Genomic DNA, 27,835 nt, shown 5'->3' on the forward strand with positions numbered 1-27,835 from the left:
CTCTGCCCCCAAAGACTAACTCCTTTTTGGGTAATGCAGGAGCTAAGGTGTATGAGAAACCTTTAACAACGACTGGCTCGGCTTCCAACGCAAACTTCATTCCATCCTACTCATGGAAGACAGCAAAATGGAGGAAAAACCCGCCCCGCTGAAGGGCATGTCAGGAGAAGAGCCAATCAGGAAGGAGTATCAACGCATCTCGCTGAGTTTATTTTCACCACAGCACACATTGGGAAAGGAGACTTGCAGGGAGACGGAGGACTAGGCGTCACGTCTGGAGGTCTGCACTGGCAGACGGCACAGGGCCCAGCGCCAGATGTGGCCTCACACCCGTAGGTCCACACTGGTAGACTAGACTGCAACATGGTCTGACAGGCAAGCAACTGGAGCTGTGGGGTGTGGTAGTCTTAGCAGAAATGGAATACGTACCTCAGTGGGCCGAGGAAACCCCGGAGGAGCTGTTCACAAGCACCTGCACCGAGCTAGCTGTAACCAGGAAGAGAAGTCCACTGCTACGGATTCCAGTTGAGGAGTCTCATAAGCGGCGATGCAGTGAGGCGAGGGACAGTCGGCCTACATAGCCCTCCCAGAGTGCACTGTTCGACATGCACAGGTAAGCAGTAGCTTCCAAGAAATGGCAGTGGGCAGCAAAGCTAGAGAAGGAAGCCCCGGTGTGGGTAAGAAAAAGCGAAGCCTCAGAGTGGGCAAAGAAACAAAACAGCAGAAAGCCCTGAAGGGTGGAAAAGAGAGCGAGAGAGAAGCCTCTGTGTGGGGAAAAGAACTGAGGATCCCAGCGTGGGCAATGAGCAAGAGCAAACCCCAGAGTGGCAGAGGAGGAGACTGAAAGTACCCCAGACTCTGGAAAAGGTAAATATGAAGGGAGTAGGACTGAGATACACAAGTGTCAAGGTGAACCAGAGAGATCTGATTAGAACCCATGAAGGCACACCAACCATAAACAAACAATATGGTCTTGGACTGTGAACATAGGCCAAGGCCTATGACAGAGACACGCACAAAGGTGGGGTCAGAAGCACGCAGCCATCCCTTTACCATGCCAAGGCCCAATGTTTCCCTTGGTTGTTTTTTTATTTTCTGTTGCAAATTAAGGGCAGAAAGTAGGTTAGAACAGGATTTCTGGACAGAGGGCTTTATTTTATGTTTGACCATCTTAATAATCTGACAAGCACACCTTTTGAACTTTCTTTGTATAGAGTAGGGCTTAGTAAAAATAGACTTGGCGAAAGAGGAGGTCTTTTGAATTAGAAGAGAGAATAACACTTTTGGAAATCTTGCCTCCTGGTTCCTGATTCTGACTTACCACATTGACAAATGAAAAATGTAACAGGAGGCAAGCTGTGAATGTTATGTGGGCATTGATAATATAGCAGACAAAAAAGTAAACTCTTCTTGTATCCAATAATACCTCACTTTGCCACCCTCAACACTCAGACATTCCTAAACCAGCCTTGAAAAGGGAAAATCTTGAGGTCAACTTCAACAATAACCTTAACCTCACACTTGTACCGTAAAACGCTTTAAGTGCTGTCTTCAAACTTAAAATGAGTCCCCTCATTCACTTTATCAAGCGGGTTCTATTGTCATCATTACAGTTCTATCATGTTCTGAATACTACAAGAGCCTGTAAACTGGAGTATCTCCTCATACCCCCAAGCTTCAAGTTGTTAAACCAATGCAACTCATGAAATCCTTAACTGGCCAAGAGATTATCAAATTAAGACAAGCCATAAATCTCCCCACTGGCTCTCCAGAGAAAGTTGCAGTTAAAGTTAATTTGCTTCATCCACAAATTCATCTCTGGCAAGTGCCCAGCATCAAATTTAAATAGCCACTGTGTAGCCACTGCACCAAGTTTGAATTCGCCACACTTTTTCTCATCAGCTCATCCCCTTTTCACATATCTTTTCAATAGGCTTGCGCTCCTGCACTTGGGGATTCCCAGTGAAACATTCTAACCGCAGGCATCAGATCCAATAGAAGGAGAAATTACTTACCGTAATGATGTTTCTATGGATTATTCTCCTGCAGATTCCTCATCTGATAAATATTCCCTCGAATTTCGCTGCTTCGGAAAATCTTCGACAGGGTGCGTAGTGGACCTCGACCCGGCCGTCGACCAATGATCCGTCTTGCTCGGCGTATGGTCGTCGGCTCCAGACGTGATGTCATACGTCTTATAAATACGTCACTGCACCCCAACCTCAGTTTCCACCCCTTTTTTCCCCCCGAGCAGCACATGCTGCATTGGAAAACAGAACAAAAGGGCTAATGAGCCCCTAAAAAGAAGAAACTATAGACCTCCGAAGGAGGAACAATTCAACAAACACTACAAGTAGCGTTAGAAAAATCTTTGTTTTAAAAGAATTGTGGCAGAAAGACAGAAAACGGACACAGAGGACCATCACCAAGTCAACGTGAAAGAGAAGATGCACGCCAACCACCAACTTTTTGAGCGTGGAAGGATGGGAGGGGAGATGAGGAATCTGCTAGAGAAGAATCCATAGAGAGAACATTACAGTAAGTAATGTTCTCCTTCAATGGATTGCCTTTCTCCTGCACATTCCTCATCTGATAGACTCCCAAAGCAGTAAATGAAGGAGGCGGGCAGAAAGTTCTACAAAGATTTTGCAGCACTGCCCTGCCAAAACGCACATCAGAAGCACGAGCCACATCCAGACTGTAGTGCTTTGCAAATGTATGCAGGGATGACCAATAATCTTCCGGACAATGCTGTGGATGCTGAGACTACCCTTGTCGAATGGGTCCGGATGCCTGCTGGTAATTCCTTCACAGCGGACTGGTAGCATTCATCTATGCAGAAAATTATCCATTGGGATAAAGTCTGTTTGGTTATGGGCAGGCTCATACGGGCTAAGGAAAAGGCCACGAAGAGCTGGTCAGCTCTCCTGAAATCAGGTGTCCTGGTGATATAACTCAACACCCTCGTCGGGTTTAGGCAATGTAACCATTACTCCAACTTAGAAGGGTGTAGAGGAGGGTAAAACAGATCCACTGCTGATGTACCCCAGACAGCGAAGATCTCCTCTAGGACCTCCTGGCACACTTCCCCACTCGTGCGAGACCGTGCTCTGCCTGCTCAAAGCATCCGCCAATTTGTTCTCTGTGCCTGCCAGATGAACTTCTGAGCAACCAGAACCAAAGCATCATCGCCTATGTGCAGAAGGGGTGGGAGTGCAAACCACCTTGCTTGTGGATTTAGTGCATTGACAATGTGTTGTCAGTCAGAACGAGGACATGTTTCCCCTGCAGAAAGACAGGGTGAATGCTTTCAGGGCTAGCCTGATAGCTCGTAACTCCAGCATGTTGATGTGCCACCTGGCTTCTGTTTATTGACCAGAGGCTGCTCACCTGCAAAACCTTGCAGTGAGTGCTGCAACCCTTCAAAGACGCATATGTGACCACTCTGGTCTGCAGCCAAGGAGGCCAGAAGGGTTCCCCCGCCAAAAGACTGTTGCAGTCTGCCCACCAGGACAGGTCGTTGATCACTGATGCGGACAACCTGAGGAGATCTGAGAGAGAGCCGAGGTACTGAGACCACTGAATGAGCTGTAGAGCCCAGGCATCGGAAGTAATTCCCTGCCACTGGAGCAAATGCTCCGTCAACCATCTGCCAACCGATCCGCTGTGAGAGGGGAAAATCAAAAGCGGCTTTGGAGGCTGGGTCGCCAAGTGGAGTGCGAGACACACTTCGGCCCTTGCCTGGTCGGTGGGAGCTGCAATCTCTTGCCGTAAGAAGCATGTCTCCTGTAGCCCCGTGCCCTAGAGGAGGAGCTAAATGCAGGTTTGGCCGGCTGCGCAGCTAGGTCTAAGGATTTGGCAGTGATTTTGGATTACTTACATTTCTCTAAGCAATCGTCATCTTTCTGGCGGAAATGGAGATTGCCCTCGAAGGTCATGTCCAGAAGCTTGACTTGGAAAATAGGCGAAAAACTAGAGTTTCTTAAGTAGGCCTGCCTTCTTAGTGTTATGGCTGACGCCATAGATCGGCCCACACAAGTCGGCGATGTCCAGGCCCATTCGCAGGGACTCTCTGGCCACCTCTGCCCCATCCTCCACTAGCTGTAGGAAGCCCTGGCGCATTTCTCCTTCCGGGACATACTGAGCAGCATTTTCCATTGTTGTACATATACCCATGGCAGACTATCAGCAAGGCGGTTACTTGTGCTTCCTCTTCAGCCTTTTCCAAACACTACTGCTTGGATGCCAGCGCCAGGTCGGACGCAGCATTTGGCCATGCAGTTTTGATAACATATTTTGTTAGAGGGGCAACTCTAACAAAATATGTTAGATTATAACAGCAGTTGGCAGTTGAACGAAGTGGTCCTCGGGATAGATTGCTTATAATAGTGTAACGTTATACAACTAAAGAGTGAAATAAATGTATATTCTTTTACTTGAAAACCTTGAGTCAGTGTTAGTCTGAATCATAGTAATTGCTGTTCTTTATGTAACTATTTGATACTGCTCACTTACTCTTGAGATAAGTCTGGCTGCTCTGCTACTGCTACCACTAACTGTGTAGTACAGGCTTGTACCAAAGGTGAAATTGTACTGTCACTTGTAGTCTTAATTGTGTGTGGTGTTCCCAAAGGGTACTTCATATCATTCTGCCTAACAGCTCTCTGTTCCATCACTAAGGAAGGGGGAATGGTAATGGAAAAGAACTTGCTCTCACTCTGATCTCTCACTTCGGTCTATACTTCACTCCTCTTATGATGCCTCACCACTTGCTGCCAAATTACATCTCGCACTTCATCCTTCTCACGCCAATCCCACTGTCTTTTCAGGTAATTAATCAGATGCTTTGTCCTCCTGCATCTGCCCTTCTGGCGCCTCCTCTTTCTTCCTCTGACTTTCCTGACCTTTGTCTCTCAAAAGTCCCATTATACGCTCATCATTGACACTCACCTTCCAGACATGCAGTGTCACCTGCACCTTCTCAAGCATTCTTACTTTTTCCCTCTCACATTTTCACCTAGTACTGACCAGGACATTCTTCTCTTCTTGCCCGTGCTCATTCCACGGCTTCCCCACTTGCTCCTCTACCATCCTCCTTTATTGCCTCTACCCATTGATCATTCCCTTTCTAACATCTAGTTTTAATCTCTCACTGTCCTCTACTTTTCCTCCTCCTTTAAGCACGCTCCGATCACCCCATCCTTAAAAACTCCCTTCTGACTGCACACAATACTATATCATCCTCTATTCTAATTATTTTAAATCTATCTGCGGCCTTTGACACCATTGACCACCCCACTCTACTTTCTACCCCCACTAAATTCAGACCTCCTAGCTCAATCATCCACTAGTTTCATTCCTTTCCCTCAAATCACTGTCTCTCTTGGGCCGGTCCCACTTCGATCCAAAATCCTCTTCAGGGTTCTGCAAGTCTCGGTATTGGTCCCTGGTTCTTCTCTATATACACCTTACCAATATTGTCTGTCACTGAATCTTTCAATATTTCATCCCAATTTTATGAAGACGATAATCGGTACTTGTTTTCCTTCTATAACTTTCCAGACTCTCTCCATGTGACTATCATCTTGCCTCTCTGCCATTCAGGGCTGGATGCATTCCCATGTTCTTTAGCTAAACCCCTCAAAAACAGATTCTCTATTTTCCACCTACCTCTCCTACTCCCTCCCCTGCACCTTCATCTGGCCTCTTCTTTACTGCCCTTTCTCTTCCGGAGCACGCAACCTTGGCATCATCTTTGAGGACTCCCTTTCTCTATCCATATCTCTCTAACTGCATGCACCTGTCGCTTTCTTCTCTTCAATATCTGTAAAAAGAGTTCCCTACTTGTCCATACATGTTGCTAAACACCTAATCACTTCCTCTACCGTCTCTCGCCTTTACTGCTCGGCTCTCCTGATTGGACTACCATCCTTGCACGTTACTCCTCTTCGTTCAGTGTTCAATCATGCCATTTGTTTTCTGTTCTCACTCCCCCATTCCTCTTTTACTCCTTCTCTTCTATCTATATCATGCCTTACCTATGATTCTAGTCTTCCCTTTCAATTTCACTGTATCATTAGTAAGTGCTACCATGGTTTTGTACCAACGCATATCTCTTCGGTCATCTAACTTTACTCTGCTTCTAGTTCTCTTTGTTCTCAGCATCTTCAGCTTCTCACCACCCCCAAACCTCTGTGTCACTTCTCGTTTTCGTTCATGTTCTCTATTGGCCCCTAAACTCTGGAACACTCCCCCAGACATGTTTCCTCTTTTCTCTATATGTTTTGTTCTGATTAAAGGCTCATCTTCTGGCCAGTGTGTCCTCCTGTTGAACTCCTGCTTACCATCTTCATTCCCACCAACATGAAATTATGTGTTTTTGAAACGCTGATATGTACAGCGCTTTGGTGAAAGCGTTTTACAAATTGCAATAAATACAAATACAGGCAGGAGTTGGTCTCTCTGCATTCAACAAACTAAATTTCCCTGTAGTTTCAATAAGTTCTAGGCTTTTTTCTTAATGTGATTGGCTTTCTTGGTACCCTTGCCACTGCCTCCCTCCACATCACTTTCTTCACTCCTGCGTTTGTGTCATTCTCCCGTGTTAACATCATCGAACAGGCACCAATCATCAGGCTACAAAACCATGAATGTGCTGCAGTAAACACCCTCAGCTCAGACTCCAAGGAAACAACAACCCTGGCCTACTAGTATCGCTCTCCTCTCCAACTTCTCTTGCATCTGGAATCTTCAATGTCTGTTACAAGATTGCTACCTTCCTACCCATACTCAAAAACCCTCTGCTGTCCCCAATAATCCTTTAAACAATCATTCATTCTCCTCAGTCACTACTCCAAAATCGTGATGGTAAGGTCTTCAAACATATTGCTTTCCACCAGATAAATAAGTGCCTCTGTGTTGCCTCCAACTTCTTCACCTCCAGCCACCACCCCAAACTATTCCCTATCGACGACCATCTTGATCGCTCAGCTGAATATGACACTATCAACTAGAACTACCCTAAGATTGGCATCTGTGACTATGCTCTTGACTGAATCGTACTATTCTTTTTTTCAGCTTTTGGAATATTGGCATCTCTACTCCCAGCTCCTTCGATATGGATATCCTTGCCTCATCTCGGCCCATTCTTTCATTCTACTGCCGCCTCAATGTGCATACTCATCTCCTCATCTGGAGTCTCCTACACCTACTTGCTGACAACGCCAACATGTCTACTACTTGCAATCCTGATTTACCACTCCCATATATTTGTCTCTCGTCTCTCTGCCATCCGCCAATGAATAGCAATTATGTGTCCAATGCTCAACTCTTACAAGACAAAATCATCTACCTACCAACTGCCAATGCATCACTGTTAAGAAATATTTTCTTTTTGCAAGGTTACCTCCATAGTTCCCTATGGAACCTCATTCTTTTTGCTCCGTTTTTGATCCTGTCGTGACTTTCTGAAAGGAAGTAAAGAGCTTCAGCTACACTTCTCTCTGACTTTTGCTCACATGTTATGGGGAAACTGATCAGTCCTTCAGACTATCAGTACTAGGATTCTATGTCAAGACCGGAGGCTCCCATTAAGCTTCTCTTTCTTTTATTCAACAATAAAGAAAAAGCTCAGCAGCAAGATATTTGTACACCAAATGTGCCATGAGTAATGTGCAGAAAAACAGGTGCACCAAATATATATAATAAGGATAGTAATATAACAGTAACATCATGACATAAAAGGTAAGAGTCTCTGAAGGAACTACATTTCCCAGGGAGCTTAGCTCCAGTTCATTTAGAGGACACCAACATGTAACCTTGTCCACCAATAGTAGTTCAGATCCCCTGCATAAACAGTCCTAAACATGATGACACTTCCTCTTTCTTTGCTGCTCACAGCAAGAGATAAGTACTTCATGTTTAGCGCTGCTTACGTCATGATTTTATAATTTAAAGATAACGTTGCAAAATGTCACTATATAAATTTACTGCATGGTTACAGGCTTTTACGAATTTACTTTCAATATTTATTTAAAACAAAATAATAATAATTCGTACTTTTATTGCTGTTGCGCTCCGACGCCAGTCCTCTGGACTCGGAGACTGCTTAATGTGAAGCTCCGCTTCACGTGGTCACAGCTGATCAGCCGTTATTTGATCCGTTCGTCGAGCGGATCCCTCGGCAGACTCACGCCGGCTTCCCTGCAGCTTTGTTGTGCTCCTGAAGCACTGGGGGGCCAGCGCGGCCTAGCCGGAACACGCTGCACCGCCTGCAGGACGCCAGGGGAGCTCCTGCTCTCCTGGTCCTTTCCTCTGCATTCCGGCACTCGAGTGCACATGACCGTTATAGTATAACGGCTTCTTGCAGCTCGAGCGCCGGAATCCTTCCTCAGACAAGAACAAATGTTTCTTTTTGCGTTTTTTCACCGCGGATAGATAAAAAAAACCCACGCGGGTGAACGAATACATATTTTAATCCAAAATTCCATATTTAAAAAAAAAAAAAAAAAGGAGGAGAAAGTAATCTCCTATTCAGCATATTAAGAACAATTACAAAGCTGAACTGAAATAAGATTACTGGGCAGTGAGAGAAGGCGTTCAGAAGCCCAGAAAAGAAAAAAAAAAGTGCGACTAAGGTGCATTTATTTTATAATGGCAGAACAGTACTCGCCTCAATCAGATCAGGCTTGGTCGGAGGCTGAGGGAGATCACTGCTACATAGATGAAGTGGCAATGGCTAATAGTTTACAGAAGGTTCTGGGATCCTCAGTGTAGACCAGTATTAAGAAAGCTGTAACAGATATGCTCATTCCCATACAAAATCGCCTAGACACTATGGAGGAGCAGGAGGAAGAGAACACAGAAAAGGAAGCACCTTACCAAAGGGGGATGTACACCGGCTCGCAAGAGTAAAAGCTCTACGACCCCCCTCCCCCCAAGCCAACCATCTAATGGCACAGCTGCCGTAACGGACGCCTTCTCAAGGCTGAAACAAGCCTTCATGAATAGGAAGGTAACCCCTTCCCATCAACCCTCTTACCCCGAGGACGAAATCAGGGGAAATAGACCCTCAAGCCCGGAGGGATATGGACAGGGCTCGGAAGAAGAAGATCATAATAGGAGCGTCTACGACGCTCATCTTTCCCACTCCTCTTCAGATGAGGAATTTCATTTAGGGGGTTCAAAACCCTCTGCGTCAGGGATTGCGGCAGTCCCCATCCCGAATGACACAACCGGGACCAAACCTTCTACAGAAGGTATGTTTACCCCGGAAGACTTAATACACCCCACGTCCACCGACTGGGAACCATCCTCCAAGACATCGAGTTACATCCACCTTAGGCTGCGCAAGCCACCCGACAAAGAAGTCAGGGCCAGACTACGTGCTGAATGTCCACGACCCTACATTGCAGATAAACTAGCTCTGACTCCAGAGCTTGATTCTAAAATGATTACCTTTCTAGGTAAAAACATTAAAGACCCTAGGAAGGGTATTGATCGTGCCTGGAAAGCCTGCCAGGATAAAGTACTGGACATAGCAGGTCCACTAGCAAAAATTTCCGATCTTGCAAATGCAGCCATCACCTCCTCGGATCCCATCGACCCAGTAATACTGTCCGGTTGGGTCCAGAGAGCTAGTTGCCTCTTGGGAAACGGCAGTTGCACTATCTCAACAGAGCGACGGAAAGGCATCCTATACAAAAGTTAATCGAACTGGCAGACACAGAATCCAGCCCAACTGCGCAAGGCCAGCTTTTCGGAGATCCTTTTATGAAGGAGATGACTAAATTCGTTGGGACATACACGGCATTGGACAAAGCACAGGCTTCAATAAAAAGAGTATTTGCAACCAAGGTTTTCTCCTGGGCCGGACAAGGAAGAGGTCGCTCTTCCGGCCGTTACTTCTTCGACAAGAGACCTCAACAATCCAGAGGCCAGCATAATTCCTGGCAAGAACGCCGACACTTTCTTCCCTTCGAGAGGTCGTGGAAGAGGGCGTCCCTGGAGGAGAGCGGCTAGATATCCAGCCCAACAACAATCTACAGGTCAGTGTACTGATAACAGCGCCAGCGCCACTAACACCTATAGGAGGAAGGTTAAGGATGTTTGCAAATGCTTGGGATACCTTATCGGGAGACGCCTGGGTAAGGGACACAGCTCGGGGTCTGCGCCTAGAGTTTTTCACGCAGCCCATTCAGACATGTCGCCCCACTCCCATAGTAATGTCTCTAACAGATCAAACCGCTTTAGACAGCGAAATACTCAGTCTCCATCAGAAGCAAGCGATTCGCCCCTGCGCAAGTCAGGGAGGCTTCTTCAGTCCCATATTTCTGATACGCAGGAAGCAAAAAGTGCGTCCAGTCATAAACCTCAGAGCGCTCAACGAATTCATCCTTTACCGCCATTTCAAAATGGAAGGTATACACATTCTCAGAGATCTTCCGAGACCGAACGACTGACTTATGCGCCTAGACTTAAAAGACGCTTACCTCGCAGTGCCGATTCATCAAGCACACATCAGTTACCTCAGATTCTCTTGGAGAAATCGAGATTGGGAATTCACAAGTCTCCCCTTCGGAATCTCTTTGGCACCCTGGTTCTTTCACCAAACTCTTAAGACCCGTAGTAGCTCAATTAAGAGAGCAAGGTGTCCGTCTCAATTTATCTAGACGACATTATTTTCATGGCCCACTCACAGGAGTTAGTTCAGAAATAAACCGAACTGGCAATAAACTTGCTACTCAACCTCGGTTTTCTTATAAACTGGGAGAAGTCAGTTCTACTTCCATCCCAAAATATGGAATTTCTGGGATTCATAGTGGATACACAGAATTCTCAACTTCGACTCCCATCAGCCAAGATTCACTCTACCAAAATAGAGATACGCAGACTCTTACAGAAGAACAAGTTCTCTCTTCGAGAACTAGCAAGAGTGATAGGGCTACTTTCATCTTCCATTCAAGCAATATTTACCGGCCCTCTACACTATCGAGAACTGCAAAGACTAAAAGGCCAACACTTTAAGGCGAAGCCTTTCTTATTCTCAACTCCTGACACTGTCTCCTCAAGCGAGGACAGAGCTCAACTGGTGGCTCACTCACATGGAAGCCTGGAACGGCAGAGCCATCTTCGGCTCCACTCCAGATATTATCGAGTCGGATGCCAGTCTCTCCAGTTGGGGAGCGAGATGCGGTTCCGTAGCCACGGGAGGGACTTGGTCCCCTCAAGAGCTGGACCTTCATATCAATTGTCTAGAGCTTCTTTCAGGTTCCTTTGCAGTGCGCTCTTTTGCCAAAGACAGAGCTAGTTGTTGTATTTTACTAAAGACTGGACAACATCTCAGCGGTAAAATACATCAACCATCTGGGCGGCACCAAGTCGAGACCCCTAGCAGAATTAGCCAAGGACTTCTGGCATTTCTGTCTGGATCATCAGATTTCAGTTACAGCGGAGTACCTTCCCGGCCTCTCAAATGTAGTAGCAGACTGGTACTCCCGCCACTCGACAGATTACAGCTATTGGAGAATCAACAGAAAGGTTTTCCTCCATCTTCAGGAGATCTGGGGTCCTATGTCCATAGACCTCTTTGCTTCCAGACTCAACTCCCAACTACCAACGTTCTACAGCTCGAGGCCGGACCCGGCAGCAGCTGCAACAGATGCATTCCTAGAGTCATGGTCCCAGGGAATACTGTATGCATTTCCTCCTTTCACTATGATAGTGAGGACCCTGGCGAAGGCCCGTGAGGAGCATGCAAATCTGATCCTTATAGCGCCGGTCTGGACATCTCAGACCTGGTATCCAGTTCTTCTGGAACTTTCTTCGGATTCTCCAATCCTACTACCCCAGCTTCCGGATCTCCTATTAGACCCATCAGGTCAGCGTCATCCTCTCCTCCTCAGCGGATCTCTGACTTTAGCGGCCTGGAGGATTTCAGGTCAAGATGGAGAGTCCCAGGCATGTCTCACAGAGCGATCAACCTTATCGAAGAGAGCTGGGCTCCTACTACCCGGAAGAGATATTCCAACTCTTGGAGCATCTGGAGCTCCTGGTTTCGTGAGAAAGGATTACATCCAATTTCAGTACCTGTAGAAGAGATTTTGAATTTTCTAGCATCCCTAGCAGAAAGTGGGCTCGCCTACAGGACTGTGAACGCCTACCGTTCAGCAATTTCCGCAGATCATGACCTTATCCAAGGAGTACCAGCAGGAGAACACCACCTCGTCTGCAGGTTGCTTAAGGGTGTAAGGCTTACCGTCCCACCTTCAGCTCACTATGACAAGCTTTGGGACATTAATAAAGTACTGAACCTTTTTTTGTCATGGCCTCATAACGAAGAACTATCACGTACGGCCCTATCTGGCAAACTCACTACTCTACTCTGCTTGGTATCCTGCAGGAGAGTCTCGGACATCAGAGCTCTAGAATTAGCAGGCAGAGCCTTTTCTCCAGATTGTTCTTCTATGAATATGGAATACAATGCCAAAGTGCAATTCCAGGGTGATTTCTTATCCCGCCTTTAGAGATCAACCTAAGCTCTGCTTGGTTAAATGCTTAAAAGTCTACGAAGAAAAGACAGCTTCACTCAGAACCTCCCCTAACGGGCAGCTACTGATAGCTCTGCGTAAACCGCACAAAGCAGTATCAGCGCCGACCTTAGCACGTTGGGTCCGCTGGACGCTAGGTCAAGCAGGGATAGACACCCAGCACTTCGGAGCCCACTCAGTTAGAGGAGCCATGGCAGGAGTTTGCCTAGAAGACATCATGAGGATGGCAGACTGGGCAAGTGAATCAGTATTCAAACAATTCTACCTAAAACCGGTAGATCAGCCGGCATCCATTGTGGTAAGTAAGCTTTAAACAAGCATAATGGGAGACTCCGGTCTTGACATAGAATAAAGATTTTCCATAATAACTTACTAGAAAGTCTTAATTCTATTAAAGACTCAGAGGCGAGCATTATCCCACCCGGCGAGAAAATAACAGCATGTTACTTGATGTTGATTAAATATGTAATGAAAAGATTAATGTTCTGAAATTTATATGTACTCTATCGGAATAACTCCACGATTTTCTCCCACCCTGATAAGGGATCTGAGGTTGTCATATACAAGAGACTAATTTTCCTTTTTCTTTGACAGCGCCTACAGACAAGTCCGCCTGATCACGGCCCGACACGTTCTTCTTCAAGTTGACTACAGTTATCTTCTACTATGGACAACCAAGTTCGCAGCCTCGAAAGAGGAAGTGTCATTATGTTTAGGACTGTTTATGCAGGGGATATGAACTACTATTGGTGGACTAGGTCACGTGTTGGTGGCCTCTAAATGAACTGGAGCTAAGCTCCCTGGGAAATGTAGTTCCTTCAGAGACTCTTACCTTTTATGTTATGATGTCACTGTTATATTACTGTTATATTGCTATCCTTATTATATTTATTTGGTGCACCTGTTTTTCTGCACATTACTCATGGCACATTTGGTGCACAAATATCTTGCTGCTGAGCTTTTTCTTTATTGTTGAATAAAAGAAAGAAGCACAATGCTCACCTCTGAGTCTTTAATAGAATTAAGACTTTCTAGTAAGTTATTATGGAAAACCTTTATTCTTCATGTATTTTTAACATTGCACAAAACATGTTACAATTACGATACTTTTGCATCACCCCATCTTATTACACAGAGGATTTTTGTTTACTTGTGTACGCGCGTAAAGACAAGCTGGTGACAGCAGTTGCATTGTTACCACTTTACATATTTTTGGTGTGCATATTCGCATTTATGATATATGTTTTTTAACGTGCTTAATACCGAGAGGGTTCTATGCGCTGACCCAGGGATCGAACCTGTGTTGCTCCATGTCGTCTTGCTTCCAAGGAGAGCACGTTGCCCCTGAGCTATATTCCCATATGGCTACGAAACGTGGCTAAACGCCTAAAATGGCTGTGCCTTGAGATTTTCGCTTGTTCTTTGGCCATATTATAGTTTGGCCTTCTTCCTGCTAAGGTCAGGAAGTCCTTACAAGGTAATGCACTTGCCTGGTAAAGCTGCAGCTTTCAAAGGCTAGTGAGTGCGTGTTCCACGAAGGTTGCTGGGACTGTCTTGTCCCAGTCCACATCGTTAGTGCTAAAAAGTCTACTTCTGGGGTGGATGTGAAACCAGTAATTGTCCCCGACTGGACAACGTCCGGCTGTTTGAATGATCCAGAGCCTTAACTTGCTTACAGCTCAAAACGTCGATAAAAGGAGGACCTCTGCAGCTATTCTGGAGATCCATATACGTTGGAGCAAAGAATCCTTCTAAAGTGGCCCACCTTCCCTTCCTGTGTCCAGCCCAGTGAAGCCATGCTCATCTGCCTGATCTCTGAAGATCCTAAAAGGTGCTTCAGGCCTTGGACTAGTAGGACAAACTAGTCTTGATGCCTTCCCAAGGATCCAGCCCTTCAGAGCCTTCGGTAGTGCTCTCTCATGGGCTAACTCGCCGGAACTGTTGCAATTCCGAATTCAAGTTAGGGAACTTTGGTAATCGCCAGCATGTGCCACAAGTCATGTTCACCCCGAATTTCAGCTGCCCACATCCAAGGGAACCTATCCTGAAGCAGATGCTGTAACTGGAAGGATGCCTGCCGTCGCCTGAGAAAAGTGGTCATTGCTGGAATTCGTCACCTTCCATTCATAAGTCTCCTAAGGGGGCCTGCATTGTGGGACTCTGCATTCCCTCACGACAGGGGTTGCATCTTGCATTACCAGCCTACCAGAAATATCCCCAAACCCGCAACTCCTGGGCACCTCTCACTGGAACAAACAGCAGCAGATGGCGCACCCAGCGATCACAAGATGATCTACAAACACATCTGTGCACATCAGAGTCGGGGGTGGAGGGGTGAAAGTAAGCATCAGTGCGACTGTCCTCCCCACCCCTGTCCTCCATTAGATAACATTGGGAGTCAGTCCCTTTATCTCCTATCTAAATTCCAATTACTTTTGGTTGTCTAATCTGGGTCGGGTATCCTGCCCCTGGGATAGCCTTTGGTATGTAAGAAAAGAGAACATGTACCTTTCTATTAGTAAATCGATAAATAACGTTGAAATAGTTTGAAACTATCATCGCCACAACCCCATTGCATCCTTTGTAAAAAAAAATAAAAAGAAAAAACACACATACTGGCCGGAAACACTCCATTGAACCCAGTAACGTTCGCGCACTAAGCCTCATTCATCTTAGGGATTGGACTTTTCAAATTGGGGTACTGCTCTTGTGATTTGCTTCCCATTGTTTACTGCATCTAACTTAAGCAAAGCAGGTAAGCATCCAATGTTTATTAGTGAACCTGTTAGTGATTGCATATATTTGTGTTGTAGTATTGTGTGACAATACTACCTGTTGCATTCATTTTCCAGAGTGTTCAGAAGGCCTGTAATCAATAAGGAACAAGTTATTTATCTGGAACTGTTGTTCTACAGCATGGGTCTGGCATGGATTCACATGCTCATGAATATTCCCAGTCAGGCTGGGAATCTTCGGTAAAGAAAAAAATCTGTTTCAGTTTCATTTCTGAACTGTCTTTCTCCAAACAACCAATCACTGAGCTCTGAGTCATACTGCCCACAGCCAATGACTGCCCTCTACCTAAACCCCTCCTCAGGTAGCCATCTTCAGATTTAGTAGCACGTAAAGTGGCAGTAGGACCAAGAGAAGAGCCGCAGAAGGGCAGGCAGGAGGGTTTGAATGTGAATCCATGCCAGACCCATGCTGGAGAAATGATAAGTTACTCACCGTAGTGACTAACGTACTTAGTCCATAGTCCCCTTTCCTCCATACTATATGGGTGTCCCTTCCAAGGGACGGGAGACGGAACCTTTTTCACCAGAAAAAAACCTTCTTCCCCTTTAAATTTAGAGGCGCGCGGGGGTGCGGCCCAGGGAGCATGCGCTGCCCTGACTCCGCCCTCCGGCTCCACACCTCAGTCCCCATTTACGCGTCGACAATATATTTAACAATGCCTAATGACACCAGTATTATTAGGGGGGAGGTTGGTGGGACGTATTGAGGAAAGGGGACTATGGATTAAGAGTATGTTAGTCACTACGATGAGTAACTTCTAATTACTCTTACGTACCGTCCCCTTTCCTCCATACTGGATCGGCGATTACAACTGAATGTAGCCCCAGGGTGGAGAGGAGACCCTCCTTAAGCAAATAGGTTCTTGAGTACCGCCTGTCCGAAGGCCGCATCCGATCTAGAGCCGGCATCCAAACAGTAATGCACACAGAAAGCCGAGGGAGAGGCCCAAGTGGCCGCCCCGCTTATGACTTGCCCAGGGACATGGCGCTGGAATGCGATGGCCGTTGCCTTGGCCCTGACTGCGTGGGCATGCATGAGCATGTTGGCCGGAAGTAGCTTGTACTGGCCCTCGTACGCTTCTCTGATGGCAGAGACCATCCAGCGGTATATGGAAGCCTTCGAGGCCTGATAGCCTGGTCTTGAGCCCCGAAAGTGACAAACAGGGCGTCCGACCTGCGGAAGCCCCTGGTCCTGTCCAAGTAGAATTTTAGGGCACGCCTGACATCCAGGCAGTGCAGCACTCTGTGCTTCGTCCTTGGGTTCGGGAAAAAACGTAGGAAGGACCATTTCCTCTTTCAAGTGGAACACAGATGGAACCTTGGCCAAAAATTCCTGGTGCGTCCGCGTGACTACCTTGTCTTTGTGAAAGGTGGAATATGAATCAGAGGCGACCAGCGCCTGGATCTCGCTGACTCTGCGAGCCGAGGTAAGACCGACTAGTAAGGCCATCTTGATGGTGACCAGCCTGATGTCCATGGACGCCATTGGCTCGAATGGATTGTGTGCCAGGGCACCCAAGACTATGTTAAGGTCCCACACGGGGTGCAGTCTCTTGACGGGCGGATTGAGCCTAGCGAGGCCCCCGGCCAGCTGTTTGACTATAGGGTTGGAGCAGGAGAAAATGCCCTCCTCCGATTTCCTGTAAGCCCCAATGGCTGCAAGGTATGAGCGGCAGGTGTCCACCTGCACGCCTGAATGAGTGAGGTTTGTTGAAAAGGAGAGCACGTCGTCCAAAGTGCACGCTGTTAAGCAGAATCCTGTGCAGTGCCCTTAGGGACCACTACACACAATTAAGACTACAGGTGGCTATACAAGTTTTACCTTTGGTACAAGCCTGTACTACTATGTCATAGTGGTAGCAGTGGCGGAGCAGCCAGGCTTATCTCAAGAGTATATGAGCAGTAGCAGAGATTACACAAAGGGACCACGATTACTGTGACTCAAGCAAACACTGACTCAAGGTTTCCGGTAGAAAAATATAAGTACATTTAATTTTAAACCATTCGTTAAAGACACAACACTTTCTATTAAACTTCAATAAAAACCACACGTTAAATATACTGCAACTAACCAATTCACTTTGTACAGTAAGTCTCAAGGTAAGTACCCTGTGTTGGAATGAACCGGTGTTAGGCACAAAAACACGTTACCGCGGATATGAATGCGATCACTTTTTGACAGTTCGGTCTACTAAACAAATGTGTATCCGTGACATGAAATGCTACCGGGGCAACACCTAGCACCTGAGATACCCAGAGGGAGTTGGAGGCAAAAATCACAGGCAATATATTTTGGTTAGGCAGGCAGAATCAAGCAACACGAGACATGAGTTCAAAAGTCAAAGGGCCGGAGCCAGGGTCGAAAGACACCGGGGCCAGTTGCCGAAGATCACACAGTCTAACAGTTCACGATTCAACTGAGCCAAAAGTACTTCGATATTGTCAATGTTCGGAAGCAAAAGTTATAAGAAGGAGGGAAGACGAGGTCAAGCCTTGGAAATGAAGAAAAAGGGATTCACCCAGTTTCCTCAACAGAACACAGTACCTTGTTCCAATGGTGCAGCTGGTGCCCTGGCAGTTGTTCCTGTTGGTTGCCCGCAGACCCACGATTCCTGGAGCTTCGTCGAGAAGGGAGGACGTCTAAAGGGGGTCTGCACCACACAGGGATGAGGCCGGCAGCAGCCACACAGAATAAAAGGTGCGCTCCTTAAAAACAGGAGAGGCTCTTCAGGTGGCTATCTGGACCACTACAGCAGTGTGCAGCGATTCCGACCACGGAAGAGGATCCTCTGGCTGTAGAAGATGAGCTGGTTATCCCCACCAAGCTCAAGGGAAGAAGACTCCGGACTGGATCTTCTCTGAGTCGTTGAAGGGAAGATAGCTCAGGATTGCAGCAGGACTTCACAGGGACGGGGTAGTTCCAGCAGTCTTCCTTATCTCCGCTTCTCTTCGGTTCCTTGTAGTTCCAGTGGCGACTCACTGACTTCTAACCCAAGAGACCTGCCTTTTATGCGAAAAACCCGCATTCACGCAGCCTGGCTGTCAATCACCCAGCAGGGGGGTTGTCCAGCACGGACAACTACCCTGGCCAATCATGGGAAAGTGCGACTTGGGTTTCCTAGGATACCTTGTGCAGGGGGTGACTACAACCCTCCCTCACATTCAGCCCACCTAGACACCCAGGCGCTTTGAGGAGGGCTTTTGGGCAGAAGCCCGCCAAAAGATAGTGAACAAAGAAGGCGAACCTAGTTTGCCGCGCAAAGTAAAATACAAGAAAGACTTTAACAAAAAGAAATGGTGAATAAACCCAACTGGAGCCAAAAGCAAGACGATTTGGTCAAGCGGGTTTATGTTCGAGGCTAATATAATAGCCAAGAACGGTTCCAAGTTTATCTAATATAATCGTGGTAGAAAAGTTAGGGTAGATACCACTGCCACCAGCCAAGTCTAAATGTTAAAAAGAGCGAAACAATGCTCTAGGAGGTACAGATAAAAAGGGATACGAGTTAACCATTTCCAGTACTCCATGGAAGATGGGGTGTACTGGATCTGTGGTAGATTGACTAAGTAAAGTTAATGATAACTTTACCCTTTTCTGGGGGACAGTAGTCGCCTCAGAAATGGAGTCGAGGAAAGTCTCAAAGACAAACCTGTGCCACGGCACTGAAGGTGATGTGTGACACACACAAAGAAGAGGGCTACTGAAGTGGTGTACTTCAGAGTCCACAATCACAAAAACAGATGGAAACACATAGCAAAACACAGGTAAGAGTGGGGGAAAAGCTCTCACTCTTACCAGGTGGAAAAAATTAAACTCCAGAAGTCCAGCCAAGCTGCTGGGGGACTCACTAGGTGAGGGAAATTAGCCATAAATGAGAATTCTCCCTAACACACGCCAAGGGGTCGATGCCCTTGAAGTCTGCCCAGTGGCAAAATCTGGTCCATTTGCTTTTGTACTGGGTCCTGATGGCTTTGCTCCTGGTGCCCTGTATGATCTCCAGATTGGCCTGTGAGAGGCTAAGGTGCTGAAGCGTTTCCTGATCAGGTACCACGCTGTGAGGGCTAGTTTCCCTGGGGCAGGGTGGATCTGCTGCGCCAGAAGATGTGCTGGGCCTGTTGGAAGGTGAATCGGGGGCACCTCCGAGAGGCTGAGAAGCTCTGAAAACCATGGCCTGCCCGGACACCATGAAGCTATCAGAATAATGAGTCAGCGAGACACCTTGATTTTGCAAATGACCCTGTGGATCAGGGGAGTGGGCGGAAAGGCGTAGGCTTTCATGCCGGTCCACTGGAGGTGAAATGCGTCGCCCAGAGAGCCAGAGCCCTGACCTTGCCAGGATGCGAAATGGGGACACTTCTTGTTGTGCCAGGTGGCAAAGAGATCCACATGGGTGTGACCCCACCTGTTGAAGATCTCCTGAAGAACGAGGTCGCTTAGCTGCCACTCATAATTGTCCACTTCCAGCCTGCTGAGCCTGTACGCTTCCAGGCTGGAGTCCCCCAAAAGGTGGACTGCCGTGAGGTAAATATCGTTTTCGAGGGCCCATTCCCACATCCTGATTGCCAGGCTGCACAGTGGAGGGGATCTGGTGCCTCCCTGCTTGGTGACGTAGTACATGCTGGTCGAGTTGTCTGTCTGGATGAGGACAGCCTTGCCCCTGAGAAGCGGTAGGAATGCTATGAGCGCTAGCCAAATGGCGTTCAGCTCCAACCAATTGATGTGGTAGGCCGTCCAGGGGGCTCCCAAGCCCTCGAGTGAGGAGTCTGTGGCGACGGTGGCCTGCGGGGAGGGCGGCCAAAAGGGCTTGCCCGTCTGTAGGTTGCAGTCCCTGGACCACCATGTTAGGTCCGGGTGGAGAGATGGAGGGACGTTGATCATCTCAGATTGAGAGCCCCTCTCCTGGTTCCATTAGGCCGCAAAGTGCAGCTGAATCCTCCTCATCCTTAGTCTTGTGTGCGGAATGGCTAATAGGACCGCTGCAAGTAGGCCCAGGAGATGTTGGTACCACCATGCCGAGGTCACCTCTCTGCTGAGGAAGTGGGCGGTGGCCTTCTTGATGACTGAGATTTTGTCCTCCGACGGGAGGACATTCTCGGAGCACGTGTCCCAGATGAGGCCCAGCAAGGTCAGTCTGCATGGGCTGCAGCTGAGACTTCTTGAGATTGAGAGAGAAGTCCAGATTGTGTAGTGTGTTCATAAGGGCATGGGAAGAGTGGTGAACCGCTTCCGGAGATGTAGCCCTGACGAGGCAGTCATCGAGTTATGGGTAGATGTGTAGACCCTGCGCTCTAAGGAGGGCCGCCACGGCATTCATGAGTCTGGTAAAGATCCTGGGGGCTAATTGAGGCCAAAAAGGAAGGACCTTGTATTGAAAATGGTAGCCCATGATCCTGAACCATATGAAAGAACGATGGGGCTGCCAAATCGGGACGTGTAGGTAGTAGGTACACATCCTTCAGATCCAGGGAGCACATCCAGTCTCCCCTGTCCAATGTCTCCACTATAAAAGCTGGCGTAACCAATTTGAATTTTTGCAGGGGTAAGGAGAGGTTGAGGGTGGAAAGGTCCACCACAACTTTCATGCACGCCTGGTTGTTCTCCTGAATGACAAAAATACTGGAGTAAAGGCCTCACTGGGAAGCTGGGACTTCCTCCACTGCCTGGCTCTCTACGAGCAACCGGATCTCTGCCAAAAGAGTTGGTGTCCCAACCTGTGGGAGCGGAGGGGAGGAGGGAGGAGAGGCTGGGATAGGAAGGTTGTACCCAGTGGATACTACAGAAAGGATCCAGGCGACCGCGAAATTCTGGCGCAAGAAATGTGCATGGAGGGCAAGCCTGCCCCCCCACTGGAGACACGTGGACCCGAAGGGGCGTGTCAAGCTTTCTTTCCCTCGGAGGCTGTCGCTGAGGTGGGGGACTGGAAAAGCCCTTACTCCCCCCCCCCCCACCAACCCCCATTGTGTTGCTTGCGCCGGCTCTGAGATGGCGAGCAGTCCGGCTGCCTGGATCTGCGTTCCTAGAAGCCGCGGAAACCTCCATATGCATGACCCCTTTCCGAGCGCTGCTGAGATTGGCTGTACGATTTGGGTGTGGTAGGTATTTGTAAGGATGGATAAATACTTAGCCGTTTGTGAGCTGTTTTTCTTTTTGTCCAGCTCGTCGTTCGTAGAGGAGTGGAAGAACCCCCCTCTCCCCCCAAACGGTAGATCTAGAATGCACTCCTGGACATCCGGGTTGAATTTTGTTGCCTCGAGCCAGGCTGTTCTTCTCATGTCTCTGGCAATACAGATGGCACGGCCTGAGGTATCGATATGAGCCACTGTGGATTCCATGAGGTCATGCGCCACCAGCTAAGCTTCAGCTAGCCCCGCCTTAAAGCGTGATTGGCTCTGGGTGGGGAGTTCCGGGAGGAAGTCAGCAATTTCCCACCATAATCTCTGGTTTGCGGCAGCCAACATGGCATCGACGTAGTTGTAAATAGGCTTTGGAATAGAGTTTCTTGCCATATGCCTCCAAGATCTTCTCCTCCTTGCCTAGCAGCGCCGCAGAGGAAGAGGCTGAGGACGACTGAGGCTTGAAGTATAGTGATGCCGCAGCGATCACCGAAGAGTGTGGCTGGGGATGGGCCGAAAGCAAGAGTGTATGTCCCTCCACCTGCTTGTACTTGGCGTCCAGGCGTCCATTGACCGGCTGGGCCGAGCGGTGTTTGAGCAAGCCCTTCTTGGCCAGGGAGACTACATTGGTCTGCATAGGAATCCCTGATTTGGCAGAGGGGCATCGCGTGAGGACTACAGCCAGAACCCCCTCAGCCAGCTGATCAACTTCAGGTTGGGGGAGGCTGAGGTACTCCGCCAAACCAGCAAGACGTTCGTGGAAGGCCCTGGCTGAGGATGGTGTGTCAGGATCCTCCTCCTTATCCGTGTCCTGCGTATCTGGAGGATCTTGTGGAGGAGGAGTTGGCACCGGAGGCTGGGGACAGAGACCGCAGCCAGAGGATGAGGCGGCGGCGGTGTTTGCAGAGCTGGCTCTGGAGCCGGGGGAGGCGGCTGCATCGGGGCCTGGGGGCCCGATGGAGGAGTCTGTGGTGTCGCTAGTATGGCGGGAATTACTTCCCTGATGGTGTTAATCTCCGTTTGAAGTGACTTTATGAGGCTAAGGAACTTCTCGAAGAGCACCTCCTCACTGGCCAAAGAGGTGGCAGGGAGTGCCGGCGGGGTAGCGAGGGCAGCTGGAGCCACTGCATACCCTCTCCATATGGACACCACGGAAAGACGCCCTGCGCAACTGAAGGGTAGACTGTAGGCCACATACCTGGTTGAGGCCAGTCCCACCTTGACACTCGTTCTTCGCCGAATTACTGGAATGGCGTTGGACGGGTGCCTCTTTATGGCACGGTGGCCATTTTGTCAAGCTGCCTGCCACGTGCCTGCAACGTGGTGCTCAGCCCACTGGGCCCGGCCTCGTCCAAGACTCTTGGGTATGGATCGTGAGGCCTACCCTGCTCCTCGGGCCTACGCCCGGTTGGTGCGACACCCTCGACCCGGGGGTCGGAAGAGCTGCGTTTAGACGCCCTATCGGACGTATTGCCGGTATTAGGGCGTAGCCCCTCGGCCATGGTTCAGGTAAAAGGGCGCAGCACCTCGGGTGTAGTCCCCAGAAAAGAACCTTCCGGTACCTCAACACTGTACCCGGGAGGATCCGCGGTTCCCTCGAGATCATGGCATGGAAGGAGCCTATCTCATCGGGTGGCAAAGATCTGGGGGGCAGAGACTGGAGATCTCCCAACCCGCTGTCGTTGTCCGTCCCTGTTCCCATCGTCACTGTGTCCGGGTCCGTATCATTCCTCTGGGGTTGCGGGGAGGTATAGGTGTGGCAGGGAGGCGGAGGGTGGACCCGCCTCTTCTTGACCAGTGGCTCCCCTGAAGATCCCGGCGCTGCGGGGGTGGGGGGGTGCCTGTGCAAGGGGCATCCTCATCTACATTTCCGAGCACAGGGTGTGCAGAGCCGTGAGAATGTCCATCGAGATATCTCCAGGTGGTTGCTGAGGTGGATGCGGCAATGGGGAAGCAGGCTTCTGCGGCTGAGGTTGGTCCTCCACGCCCTCACCGCCCTGCTGCTCCTTGTCAGTTTCCTCAACGTCACCTTTGTCGTCACCCTTGTCGGATCCTTCCTGTAGGGCCCGCTCCCGATGCATCGTTTCCTCCTGGAACGGAATGTTGGTAAGCTCCTCCTCAGAGGAGATGTCTGCACGTTGAAGTGCTACCGCCCCCGCCCCCCCTCTCTGCGATCAAGGGAGACTGTTTTGGTAATGGGTTGAAAAGAGGACTCCCTCCTGGCAGGCAGGGATACTCTGGCCTTCGGGTCTGCGTCCTGCGGATCCGAAACAGCGGACTTCGCGAGGGATGCCACCACCCCTTCGATTGAAGGTTGGGCCTTAGGCCTTCACGGCCTTGGTGGAGCCTGCGGTCTTCACCTTCGGGGGAGGGTCCAAGCCCCACTCCCCCTTGGTCTTCTCTGTAGGGCCTGCCTGGGTCTTCTCCAAGAGCTTGCCTGGGTGGTCCTCTTTGAAGATCCTGAGCGTTGGCTCGTGGTCGAAGGCGCTGGAGACGCTGTACTCGCCCTCGCTACCGAGGAGCCCGCTGCAATGGCGCTCCCGGGGGCAGTGGACTTGCAGTTGTTAGCCTTATGTTGGGTCCCCGTGGGAGGGGTGCCCTCAAAGGTCTTAGAAGACCACTCAACTTCTTCTGGGCAGGGGAGACATGCTGCCAGGACTCACTCAGAGCAGGGGCCTTGGCCTGCAGCTACTCGCTGAGTCGCCTGCGTTGGTCGCTCAGAGTGCAGGGTACCATGTTCTGACAAAATGCAGTCTTCCTCCACGTGCGTTGGGTCCGAGTGTAGGCAGTGGAGACACAGGGAGTGCCCGTCGTCCGAAAAATGTTCAGCAGGCCGCAACCTGGGCAAATCTTGAACCAAGGCGCCGAGTCCTTTTTCTCCTCCACCATGTCAACGTGGTGTAGGCCTTGAGCTTCTGGAATCCTCCAAAAGTTGAACTCGCCAAAATCCACACTTGAGGGGCGCTGAAGAATCCAAAAACGGGTCCCTGTAATTCGGAAGAGAGGGGTTGATGGAGCTTGAGACTCAATTGACTGAAAAAAATAGAGTAAACTCTTAGAAAAAGCGCAAAACGCAGCAAAAAGCCAGAGAGCTAAGAACGAGGACTCCCACCACATGAACGTGCGGTAAAATTCTGAAGATGGCTGCCAGAGGAGGGGCTTATGTAGAGGGCAGTCATTGGCTGGGGGCAGTATGACCGAGAGACCAGTGATTGGTTGTTAGGAGAAAGACAGTCCAGAAGTGAAAAACAGTTTTTCTTTACCGAGGATTCCCAGCCTGACGGGGAATATTCATGAGCATGTGAATCCATGCCAGACCCCATGCTGGAGAAAGTGGATGTCGATGGGGATGAAGACGCCGTAGCTTCGACATCCTTGGATGCACAGGGTTGATCCAGCTTCCATTGGATTTCTTTGTGTGTCAAAAGATTAATTGGTGCCGACATTGTCCGTAGCAGGGCACTGGAGTGGTTGGGTATACCGAGCGGCGCTCTTGGCTCCGAAGCCTGTTGCATGGGGTGCGGGGGGATTAGCCACGCCCACAGCAGCATGCTTTTTGAACATGTCAAGGATGGAGGATTTGAAATCCTCCCACTCTTGGCGGGTGGTAGGCACAGCCGACTGCTAACATTTTCTTCTTTCGGGACGAGGACAGAGTAAAGTGGCTCCTCGTGTGGGACCGTTACTTTTTCCGCCTATGTTGTAACTCGGGGGTGTGCACCTCAGTTTCGCTCCGAAGACCGAACTGACGACCGCGCACGTGATTTTGAAGGCGGTCAACCCAGAGCGAGTTTTGCTGCTCGATCGCGTAGGGATTGGAGTTAAATTCTGGCTCACGATGGACACCCATCAGTCCTGTGCCGAGGCACCAGAGACAGAACTCTTGTGGGTCAGTGATGGACATCTTGCTGACACAATCGGAACACCGTCTGAAACCAGATACACGAGCGACTGACAAATCGTGAAGAATCTGTGTTCTGAAGCAGCGTGTTAGCATGACAAAAAAAAAAGCAAGTAACAGAGGTTGGGGCATCGTAACGTGGTATTTATACGACACCTGATGTCACGTCCAAGACCAACGACCAGCTGTCGAGCAAGACAGATCAACGGTCGACGGCCGGATCGAGGTCCACTACGCCCCCTATCGAAAATCTTTCTGAAGCAGCAAAGCTGGAGGGAATATCTATCAGATGAGGAATCTGCGGGAGAAAGGCAATCCATTGAAACACTGCTTTGAAAGGACTCCGAATTTGCCAATTTTCAAGAACAGAAGAAAACATGTTAAATCCTAGCAAGGCACAGTAAAACCTTCTCATAAAAGTGACAAACTGGCTAATTATATTACAAAGCATTAGGATATTGGGACACAAATATTAGACCAAAGTAGTTAGGTGCTAATCATGTGCATTCCACTCTAGCTATTAACACCCTAGCTCGCCTGAACCCCAACCTATCCTGCATCTCAGCAATAATCGCTGCTTAACCTTTTTTGTTGCATGCTAGACTTTACTGCTCCATGCATATTCTGGTGTCTCCGGATATGCATGGGGAGGTTAATTTGCAGACAACTACTTGTGTTAATAGCCTAGTGGAATTCTGAGGTAACTGTGAACCAGGTAATGGTCAGGATTGCAGGTCCAAGCAAAGAAATGAAAACAAGTGCAGAAAGTAAAGAACAAATGGAAATCTAACTCAAACTTTAAATGCAGTTTGAGGTCTTGAAAACGCTTAACTGACATCTTTTGATCATACGGATTTATAACAGAATGTGGCAATGACATTGTTTGGTTCACATCTGTGAGACCTATGATTTAGCCTTATGGATTTGTTCCCATCATTGAGCTTTCTAGTTTAGTTAGCCTAGCGACAAATGTTCTATTTTTATCCTGGAACATGTGGTTCTTTCATGCACTTGAAACTCTTGATTCCTATCGCTCCTACCGGCTATGCATGTCAAATGACACACCTCCATGATGCCGTTAGAAGACATGGCACAGCAATTGGCACCACAGGGAACTAAGGCCAGCTATGTAGGGGCTGGGGACACTGAAGGGAGAGATACTTGGGGATGGGGAGAAAAGGCAGAAGGGGGACAAAGGGTTGGGTGGGGGGGAACAAACCCTCCCTGCTCCTAACCCCTCCAAAAAACACAGGCCCCACAGTGCCACCGTAGGTTAAATGAGCCAGCCACATTTTCGGAACACAGCAAGAAGAGTGTGCGCCATCGGTCTGGCGGCATTGGAGGGGGCATCATCTGGACCCAATCCATTCCCATTGCTTTTAATGGGCCCGACTGCTCTTCCTGCAAGGAACACTGGATTCCATTTGCTCCAACTTGTCCACCATCCCCACACCAGACCTATATGTCTCTGCAGGGTACAATTAGCCATCAGATTATGTTAAGGCTTTTCCATTTGCAGTACATTAATCATCCATGCCTAGACAGCCGGTTGTTACAATTATACTGTTTTTGACAGATCAGGATAGTGGTGTTCCACCTGGCTATTTCTCTCATGATCTGTATCCTGGGATGTGCAGTTGGAAAGACAGCAAGTTAGGTCTGGGACGCCACTGAGCCCTTGTGTGGACTTCTTATGCACCCCCTTTCATGTTACACAAAACAGTGAGCCAACCAGTATGTAGAAGCACTATAAAAACAAGCATGACATGGGAATAACGTTTGCCTTTTGTTTTAACAAAATATTCAAGCAAATTTAATACAATTAGACAATATTCTTCTATAGATAAACAGTTTTTGCGTTCATATGCAAATAGTCCATGCTCTCTTGGCATATAATGATAAGATGTACTCTACAAAGTAACACTGGTGCAACACTCATTTGGCCATCAGACACATTAGCAAAGCATGATCTAGAACACAAGATGTCAGTAACAAAATATGCAGAATACTGTGCTGAGCTAAGATTTCTTCAAGCATTCTGCAAATCTGTATTCATATTTCAGCAAAATAAAAGAGGGGTAAACGTTCTGCCATTCAATAATAAATGATGAAAACAAAACACACAATTAACAAAACAAACAATTACTATGCCTGAGCAATGGAAGCAAAGACGATAGAATTAATACTGCATGCAAACCATTTTCCCAGATTTTTCAGCTAGGTTATAAAAAGACAGGAAAGATGTTCTTACCATCTACCTTGTCAGAAGTATCCTCTTTGGAAAGAGTAAGCAGAGGAACAGGAAAGACTTTTATGTTAGAATAAACGTGATCACAGCACAAAAACACACATGTACAACACATAATACAGAGACAAAAACAAAACGACCCACTCTGCTAACTAAAATGGGCATATGTATAACAAAGGTGTTCTAATCAAGCTTCAGATAACTTAACAAAATAGCATTACCGCTCCAT

The 27,835-nt window shown here is 48.4% G+C and overlaps 1 protein-coding gene across 36 annotated transcripts in view; it reads right to left on the bottom strand.

Annotated features, from left to right (window-relative positions):
- The window catches only part of CLASP2 (cytoplasmic linker associated protein 2), a 2,478,243-nt gene that overhangs the window by 1,192,363 nt on the left and 1,258,045 nt on the right, over window positions 1–27,835 (bottom strand). For 30 of the 36 annotated variants that reach the window (XM_069613152.1, XM_069613155.1, XM_069613175.1 and 27 more), the window contains one exon: window positions 27,610–27,633. The exons of the other annotated variants lie outside the window; for them this stretch is intronic. In XM_069613152.1, the coding sequence (XP_069469253.1) occupies window positions 27,610–27,633 (24 nt within the window). The remainder of the gene's footprint in view (window positions 1–27,609; window positions 27,634–27,835) is intronic. 36 annotated transcript variants of the gene reach the window in all.

This window comes from Ambystoma mexicanum, chromosome 5p (genome assembly GCF_040938575.1).
Source record: "Ambystoma mexicanum isolate Mex_15411 chromosome 5p, UKY_AmexF1_1, whole genome shotgun sequence".
Taxonomy (NCBI): Eukaryota; Metazoa; Chordata; class Amphibia; order Caudata; family Ambystomatidae; genus Ambystoma; species Ambystoma mexicanum.